Source organism: Haliotis rufescens, unplaced genomic scaffold, assembly GCF_023055435.1.
Source record: "Haliotis rufescens isolate VD_foot unplaced genomic scaffold, xgHalRufe1.0.p SCAF_1, whole genome shotgun sequence".
In the NCBI taxonomy this organism is placed as follows: Eukaryota; Metazoa; Mollusca; class Gastropoda; order Lepetellida; family Haliotidae; genus Haliotis; species Haliotis rufescens.
In genome coordinates this window covers 3341171-3350758 of record NW_025963779.1, presented here as the reverse complement: position 1 = coordinate 3350758, position 9588 = coordinate 3341171, and the positions used below count along the sequence as shown (strand labels likewise).

At 45.4% G+C, this 9588-nt stretch overlaps 1 protein-coding gene across 1 annotated transcript in view; it reads right to left on the bottom strand.

Moving 5' to 3' along the window:
* Positions 1–1442: 1442 nt before the first annotated feature.
* The window catches only part of LOC124147014 (retinal dehydrogenase 2-like), a 29087-nt gene continuing 20941 nt past the window's right edge, over positions 1443–9588 (bottom strand). The window contains exons 11-14 of the mRNA XM_046517609.2: positions 8089–8246; positions 5108–5182; positions 3334–3373; positions 1443–1588 (exon numbers count right to left, since the gene is read on the bottom strand). Coding sequence (XP_046373565.2) covers positions 1559–1588; positions 3334–3373; positions 5108–5182; positions 8089–8246 — 303 coding nt within the window. The 3' untranslated portion in view covers positions 1443–1558. The remainder of the gene's footprint in view (positions 1589–3333; positions 3374–5107; positions 5183–8088; positions 8247–9588) is intronic.

Genomic DNA, 9588 nt, shown 5'->3' with positions numbered 1-9588 from the left:
TAAGGAGGAAATAGCTAGGGGTCATTGTATCAAGCGTGTCTGTGGTGGCCATCGTCAGTTTGTGGAAGTAAGGCAATGGGACATAATACTACACTCAGTTTAAGATCATGTTTGCAAACAGGCTTCACGTGTAACTTCGCAAAAGTCCAGCTGTATGATGTCGGCCTGTAAATATTCAAACTTCGACCAGACAAACCAGTGATTTATTTTACGAGCAACGTCCCCCATTGCGGAGGTGCAGAGACGCAATCAACCAAGTCAACGAGCTGGCCATCCAATACATAAAGTCGCCTCCACGACAAACATGTGCTGCTGGGGACCTATTCTTATCTCGAATTTTAAACCTGAAGACCCGGGTTCGTTTCCCCACATGATAACAATATCTGTACCACATTCCTGGTGTGCTCTGCTGTGACCTTTCTGGCATACTGCCAAGGAATGCATCAAAATTCTCTTAGCCACGTTTTATGTCTTAACGTCATTTAAAACATTTAACACTCCTTTATTTTTCCGGAATGGATAGTTGTGTGTCAATTGTGCATTATCTTGAATCAACATTACAATTAATTTGCACTTGGAATGTACAGAACTATTTTCAAATATTTTGACACGTAATTTTGAATTTTGTCGGAAAACGTGTCGTTTGATTTGAGGACGTGTAATTGCTACGGCGACACATGAAGGTATGGTGTCTCAAGCAAGGGAGACTAACGCAGTATAAATACAGACTACAAAGACGGCCTCTTCTCTATTATTTTAAAGGCATGGAGAGTTACTCGGAAATTCAGCTCTACGTATGTCTCTTTTGTACAAAGTTAGAACAATGGCGCACCAAGTAGATGTAAGTAGATTCACAGAAACACACATAGGTCAACACGTGAACAGCGTTCAGTGGACAAGATACAACAGAGCGGTGGATCATCGACCGTGAGTAAGATAGATAGATAGACTTAGACTTGCACAAGCCCTGAGGCAATAATTATTAGTTCAATCATAATTTATAGATTATGTAAATAATAAGAACAAGTTGTCCCAATAAGACACATTACTGTCCACATATCTAGACTTGCCTATTAGGAGGATAGAATGACTACACATCCATGGATTTATATTTCAGTACAACGCTGGAGCAAGGCTATGCAAGCCTCTCTCTGTGCAGGCACATGGAGCTGGGAGATCACATTAATAGACCTGGGATATATACCTGCATTAAGTGTAGTAGACTGTTTACTGTCGTCGCGGTACACACTTGACCCTCGCTGACCTGCCAAACCCCGTTAGACTCCCTGGGTCATCCTGACCTAGGACTCGTTATGTAAACAGTGTTATCGTTTGATTGGGGGTTATACACTGCTAAGCAAATACAGTTATGTATATTGTAAAAGCTTACACTTATACTTCAAAAGCATGTCGTTACTGTTTGGAAGAATAGTACCAAGAGCTGTGGTTTTCTGTAGATTTATTGCTTTCAGCATGAGAATACACGATGTTGTAACGTTGATATGTGCAAGAGACACACAGGGGAAGGACGCCATGATGTCACCTTGTCCGTGACGTCTCACACTTTCGCCGGAGCCTTCATAGTCACCTGCAACACCAACAACATATTACACACGGGGAGGGCAGGGGTTTGGGTGTTGTGGACGAGGGCTAGTGGGTAAAGCGTTCGCCCGCCACGTAGGAATCCCGTGTTCAGGTCCCCACCTGGGTACACTGTGTTGAATGCTTGTAGTGTTCCCAGCAGAGGTATTACTGGAATACTGACAAAACTCACTCACTGATACTTTAACATTACTTCATTAAGCTCTGGAAATTACATGCATTCATAAGTATTCCATCTTGTTTCCATGGGAACAAGAACAAATCATGAAAAACATGACCATGTGCCCTTTACAAACTGCCAGAAGAAAGTTGAGCATTTTTTTTTTTAATTTGGAAACATGACGGACAGACGAGCGAGGATTGTGTCCTGGAGAACAGAAAGGCAAGACCCAAAACGCAATTAATATCAGGTGTTGTTTAACCCTGATAGACCCCTGCTGTCATTGAGATGAAGGTTTAAAAAATACGCTACACACACAAGCCACACATAAGCATGGTCATTGTGTCTTTGATAGGCACTGAGAAGTTACAAGAACATAAAGACATGCCACCTTTATGGATAAAAACTTATTAATTGTAAATATAGAACGTCAATGAAAGGGAATAACCAGTCTTGATTATCCATCTTCCTGGGGAAAGGGCGTTAACTGGCTGTAAAAGCCCAGTATCTACCCTTGTCGAACTATGCTGCAATTTCTGGGCTCGATTGTAGCGCCACTAGTGGCGATTACGGGTTGTGCCCCTTCTATGTCCCTCCTACTGACCAATCAGATTCCACCTCTCACATTATTTGGATTTGCCATGTTGTTTATGAACCGAATGTCAATTTCGTTCCGCGATTTTGATTGGACTATGCATCGACTCGTAAGTCCAGCCAAAATATAACTCCCTCATTTCAGCCTAGTTGGGCAAGGGTGGAAACTGGACTTTTATAGTCAGTTAACTCCCTTGCGTCGAGAAGATATGATTATCCGCGAAACAGATTCCATTTGGCGTAAAGGGACCTAAAGTTTGCAGTGTTTAGGCTGTTTTCACCCTTGAAACTTTTCGATAACGTAGTAATTGTTTGGTCAAATCTAATTTCCAAGTGGATACTTTACTTCGCCCGCCAGCTTATAATGTTATATTATACGGAAGTGAAACGTCGTTTCAAGCAATACTGAAGCTGTTATCCCAAAGTGGCATGTCGTCCTGTAGGACACCGAAACAGTGGACGGATGTACCCGTGCTACGACAGGACATTCAGAGTGGAACAAGCGCTATATATACTCTTCAAAAAAAGAAACTTGACACTGACTTTCAAAATGTAATATAATGCGATTGTTTCAAAATAGGACACAGAAACTATAATTGAAACACTGTTTGAAGATCAATGTACACAATGTTCAAAACATTAATCGTGTCACCTAGACAGACACACGTACACGATACAGTTAATGTCACTGTTGGATGTGCTGCCATTCATGCTACAGTGCATCAAGAAGCGCCGGAAGTGTTTGGCGCGGTGGATTCCTTCTGCGAACGCGTCGATCCAACTCGCCCACAGATGCTCAAACGGGGACAAATCTGGTGACCGGGCTTGCCAAGGTAATGTCTGGATGTTGTTGTGCTGTAAGAACTCCTGACAAACATTTTAGATATTTGGCTAAAGCTAAAAGTGGTTTTACATCTATGTCAAGTTTCTGTTTTGAAGAGTATATATCATTAACTGACTTGTGTGACATGTCTCACCGTTTTCACTTCTGTGTACTCGTTGATGGCACTCTCTCCCCTGAAACATGTAAACTATACTCCGTGATGTTTTCAGACAAACATGCTCATATATCAGTAGCACATGTTGGCTTCAAGGCCATTTTGAACAGTATTTCAGTTATATGCACAGCGTGTTATCGTGGTGTCTTGAACGACTTTGGTAAAACTACGAGCGAGGATATTGTGCTGGCAAACCAAGAACCAGAGTCGAGACGAAACTGGGATTTGAAACCATCGACCAATTGATCATGTCAAGGGGCGCAACTCTTCAACGCCTCTGCTCTGTTGGTGTCGGACATTCAAGACTGAACGCCTTCGTATTGTGAACTCACTGTTTGCAAGAATTCAACGAAATGGATGACATGCTGTATCATATTAATATAAGACTAAGTGGAAATTCCTTGGCGTAATTCCTAAAACATAAGCCATCGAAGATGAAGCAGTCTGTTATGGTAATATTATTATCAGTGTTATTCCTTCTATGATAAGTTTGCTTTGGAGTTATCTCAAGGAGAGGACATATCTTATGGAAGGTTACTAAATCTCAAAATGTGAAAAACTGGTCATTGAAGGTCGACTCAGATGCGCTACCGTGTTCAGCAACAGAGCCACCACTGAAATATCATTCCACGTAATCAGTGTTAATGAATGACCTATTCTCCTTCCTATATGCACGTAATAATGTGTGTGGATGGTATTTTTATGTTTTCTCCCATAAATCTACCCACGTGTATTTGGTCCCCTGGGACGCAATATAGATTACCGACGTTATGCTTATACAAAAGTGTTTACGATGCGAACTAACACGAGCCGTCTTCCACCTTTCCGCGAAGCGAGGATAGATATTGTGTGTAAAAAAACTTAGCAAAGAAGCGACTGTAAGGTTCGGACCATCTTCCCTAGCAAGGGAGTTAACTGACTGTTAAGTCCAGTTTCTATCCTTGTCGAGCAAGGCTTGAATGTCTGGGCTCGATCGTAGCGCCACCAATGGCTTTCAGGTGGTATGTCCCTCTGTGTCCCTATTGACCAATAAGATTCCACCTCTCATATAACTTGCTTTTGCTTCAAACGACGTGGCGGCGCCCAGTCAAGACGATCTGATTGATAATCAAAATCTAAATTGTGATAAAACGGGTCATCCTGCGCGAAGTGCATCAAATCACATGAGCACCTTGATTAAAAACATGGAAAATATCCGTTGACTCCGTGTTTGCGGTACATAGATGTATGCTTTGCAAAGCCTTGCCTCGTGAAGATGGGGTTAGGCGTGTTGTTGTGAAGTGAAGATGGGGTTAGGCGTGTTGTTGTGACGTGAAGATGGGGTTAGGCGTGTTGTTGTGACGTGAAGATGGGGTTAGGCGTGTTGTTGTGAAGTGAAGATGGGGTTAGGCGTGTTGTTGTGACGTGAAGATGGGGTTAGGCGTGTTGTTGTGACGTGAAGATGGGGTTAGGCATGTTGTTGTGACGTGAAGATGGGGTTAGGCGTGTTGTTGTGACGTGAAGATGGGGTTAGGCATGTTGTTGTGACGTGAAGATGGGGTTAGGCGTGTTGTTGTGACGTGAAGATGGGGTTAGGCGTGTTGTTGTGACGTGAAGATGGGGTTAGGCGTGTTGTTGTGACGTGAAGATGGGGTTAGGCGTGTTGTTGTGACTTGAAGATGTGGTTAGGCGTGTTGTTGTGACGTGAAGATGGGGTTAGGCGTGTTGTTGTGACGTGAAGATGGGGTTAGGCGTGTTGTTGTGAAGTACTTACAGCTCTCTGCCGATGCCCGACTGTTTCACGCCTCCAAACGAAGTCTGTGGTGTCAGCCAGTTGTAGCAGTTTACCCTGGAGGAAACGAGCTGGTGGTTAATTCATGTACCACGCTACTACAGATAGTCTGGATGTATCGAACTACGCTGATCCTACGTTGATTATGCATACTTACAACCCAGTCCTGATATATCGAACTCCTGTGGCCCTCTACAACAACTGATAATGCACATGCACGGATATAACAAACTCAAATGGTATAATAAAACGAATAGTAAATCATAATGTACCTAAATTTCTCGGTCATGATATGGGGAACCACTGATTCACAATAACACAATAAGGCTTATATACCATGTTTTGTTTGTTTGTTTGTTGTTTAACGCTATTGATATCATGCGTATCGATCCACGCAATTGCGATACGATGACATGCATCATCTAAGTCAGCGAGCCTGACCACCCTATCCCGTTAGTCGCCTCTTACGACAAGCATTGTTGCTGAAGACCTATTCTAACCCAGATCTTCACGGGTCTGATGCTTTGATAACGGCTTATTGCACACTTCAACGAGCGCCGAATTTTGGCTATTTAAAGGGCAGCTAGGTTCTGGCAAATGTTATTCGAGTTACTGTCGAGACCTACACGGAGAGCAGGGCCTGCACGACTGGCTCGCTTTGTACACAGAGGAGCCAGGTACACAAGAATGATTACATAATGACGTCATGTCGTAGTCGTGATTACAGTTGTGAGTGAGTGACGTTAAACGCCGCTTTGAACAATATTCCAGTTATATCACGGCGTGTCAGCCTCATGTGGGAGGAAAGCCCGGAGTGATACAAGTCTCAGACGTTTACCATTTTGGTGAAACCCATGTCAGCACGTGGAAGAAGCTGACAAACTGATGCCACCCGCCCACATCCCGAGTTTTGTATGATGTTCGTGCGATGTCATTACGACATCATACCGATGTGTTCACGATATCGACTAGGTTCGTACGTGGTGAGTACGAGTCAGTTACGAGCTTAGTACGACCTTAACACGACCTCTACGAGTTTATCATGATGACAACACGACAAAACCGCAACCAGAATAGGACCGAATTTTGGCGCGTTTTATTGGTATTCGCAGCATAAACAACACACAGTGCTTATCGCAGCAACATGGCACACCAGCAGCTGACTGTCGATTTCCAGTACAGACGATATGTGGTTGGGTTGGTTGCGGCCACCATCTTAGTTGTCCGCAGACGTAAGCCAAGGGAAGAGGAGGACGACGCCGGGGTCAAGTCCAGCGCAAGGTTTGGTTGAGGACTTGGCTTCTCCGACACCTTGCTGCAGGAGCTTGCACGAGAGGACAGGACAGGGTTCCAGAACTTCCTGTGGATGGACCCGTAGTTGTTCCTGGAGCTTCTGGGTCGGGTCGGTCCAGGGATAGAGAGGCAGGTGACCTTCATTAGGGAACCACACGGACCAGCTCTACGCCTGGTGATCTTTCTCTGCTACCTGCCGACAGGCAACTTCTACAAGGCCCTCGAGTACGGGTTCAGCTCTTTGTCCTGTTCGGGGTTGAAGGGGGTGCCCGGGAACTTCTTGGGAGTCCGGATGATGGATTGGGGGCTTATTATACAGGTCTGCCTCCTCAAGTTCCTCCTGAGGGTCTATGGCTGGTCCTCCGCCTCGTCATGGCTCTGTGTGGGTGTTGTAGGTGATCTCTCCAAAAGGGGACTGATTGACTGGGGCTGGTCCTCCGCCTCGTCATGGCTCTGTGTGGGTGTTGTAGGTGATCTCTCCAAAAGGGGACTGATTGACTGAGGCTGGTCCTCCGCCTCGTCATGGCTCTGTGTGGGTGTTGTAGGTGATCTCTCCAAAAGGGGACTGATTGACTGGGGCTGGTCCTCCGCCTCGTCATGGCTCTGTGTGGGTGTTGTAGGTGATCTCTCCAAAAGGGGACTGATTGACTGAGGCTGGTCCTCCGCCTCGTCATGGCTCTGTCTGGTAGTTGTAGGTGATCACTCCAAAAGGGGACTGATTTACTGGGGCTGGTCCTCCGCCTCGTCATGGCTCTGTGTGGTAGTTGTAGGTGATCTCTCCAAAAGGGGACTGATTGACTGGGGCTGGTCCTCCGCCTCGTCATGGCTCTGTGTGGGTGTTGTAGGTGATCTCTCCAAAAGGGGACTGATTGACTGGGGCTGGTCCTCCGCCTCGTCATGGCTCTGTGTGGTAGTTGTAGGTGATCTCTCCAAAAGGGGACTGATTGACTGGGGCTGGTCCTCCGCCTCGTCATGGCTCTGTGTGGGTGTTGTAGGTGATCTCTCCAAAAGGGGACTGATTGACTGGGGCTGGTCCTCCGCCTCGTCATGGCTCTGTCTGGTAGTTGTAGGTGATCTCTCCAAAAGGGGAATGATTGACTGGGGCTGGTCCTCCGCCTCGTCATGGCTCTGCGTGGTAGTTGTAGGTGATCTCTCCAAAAGGGGACTGATTTACTGGGGCTGGTCCTCCGCCTCGTCATGGCTTTGTGTGGGTGTTGTAGGTGATCTCTCCAAAAGGGGACTGATTGACTGAGGCTGGTCCTCCGCCTGATCCTGGCTTTGCTTGGGTGACGTGACCTTCACCTTCTTGGGATTCCTCCTCAGCCACTGTCTTTGCCCAGACCCATTCCAGCTTCCTTCTAGTTGGGGTAGTGATATTAAAACATTGAAAACCTTGACACTTGCTGCAAACTGATGTTGAAATCTGAAACACGCTGGACTATTCTGAAACACTGATTGCTGACGAGGGACGCGACCCGAAGTTATACTCGTGATGATCTTGCGTCCCCAATGAGTCCCCGCGTGACGCGATGAGCTCATTTTCAACGTGAATATCGTTGTAAGCTCGTGGTTCATTGTAGTTAATTTCTGGCATCATGATGTATCAATGATTACAAATGGCATTATAATTATTACAAATAGTATTAAGAAGTGTTAAAGATTTAGCCTACCACACTGTTCCGGCCTTGACCCTGCTGGTGAAGAGCATGACCTTGTCGATGTCAGAGGTGAATATGGCGGCAGCAATGCCGTAATCGGAAGAATTGGCTCTCGTGATTACTTCTTCCAGAGTTTTGAATTTGATTATGCATTGTACCGGTCCAAATATCTATCAAAACATACAAAAAATGATTGTGAAAACAACCACATGATTATCAGCTAAATCAGAGGTCTTTCATTGCTCAAGATGGATTGATGTGATCAAAAGGTACTACATGATGTTGGACTAACCGAAATATTTGATAAACCATACATCCGATGCAGAAATTGGCTACACTCAAAGGTCGAACACATACGTAAGGATCAGTTTATTCAAAAGTGGACGGTAAGTGTGGAGTTGAGTCCAAAGGATTTATATTACAAACACTATAAGCAAACATCAAAGTTTGAACATTATCTGTTACTCCCTAAAAGCAAGTACATGCCGATATTAAAATTTCATACTTCAAATCATAACTTGCCCTTGAGACTGGTCGATAGCAGAATATACCAAGAGAAGAAAGAATTTGACAACTCAGTAGTACATACTGAACCGCAAAAGTTGTCATTTAAATATCTAGGTAACTTTTGTCAAAGTTTCTCAAATTTAACATTACCATGTCCGGACAAAATGAAATTTGATAATAAAAAATCAAAGCAGATGACAAACCGATCGCCCAAACACATCACGGCAACGGCCATGGTAACCCGATGTACGTGAGTTCCGTGCAAATTGAAATGCACATGCGTTCCCCCATTTCTTGCCCTATAAAAATCCACCAAGATCGGATAACATTAATTCGTTATTGACTTGATATCACATGCCAAGATTGACAAGAAATCAGCAACACCAAGCCTTTGGATGATTGCAAGCTGGACAAACCGTCCGGCAAGTAGCCAATGTATTTCAAGTCCACGTAACAGGACCATATACAGGCTCCAGCAATGGCACCAGACCACCAACACTACAGATGACCGACCACGTAATGGAAGACCAAGGGTCACCACCCGACGTCAGTATCGTCAGATTGTGCGACAGCATCTTCAAGATCGCTTTGTTACTGCTGCGGAAACTGCTCGACAGACCATGGGGACACACCAGCGACACATTCGTGCGGACACTGTGCGTCAATGATTGACGAGCAGACACCTCTACTGTCACAGGGCACACCGAGGACACATTCTGACATCACGTCATCACCGGGACCGTCTTCAGTGGGCTACACAGCACCAGCATTGGCGCCACCAGCAGTGGAGAAGAGTCCTCTTCTCAGACGAGAGCCGTTAGTGTAACTCAACAGCAGATGGCAGAGAGAGTCTGGCGATGCCGTGGGGAACGTTATTTGGATGCTTGTGTTGTTGAGAGAGACTCGTGGGGTGGTCCGAGCATCATGGTTTGGGGTGGAGTTGGTCTTGCACAGAGGGTCGGCCCTGTGGTCTTCCAGAACATCAGTCCAGGGAGAGGCAATGGT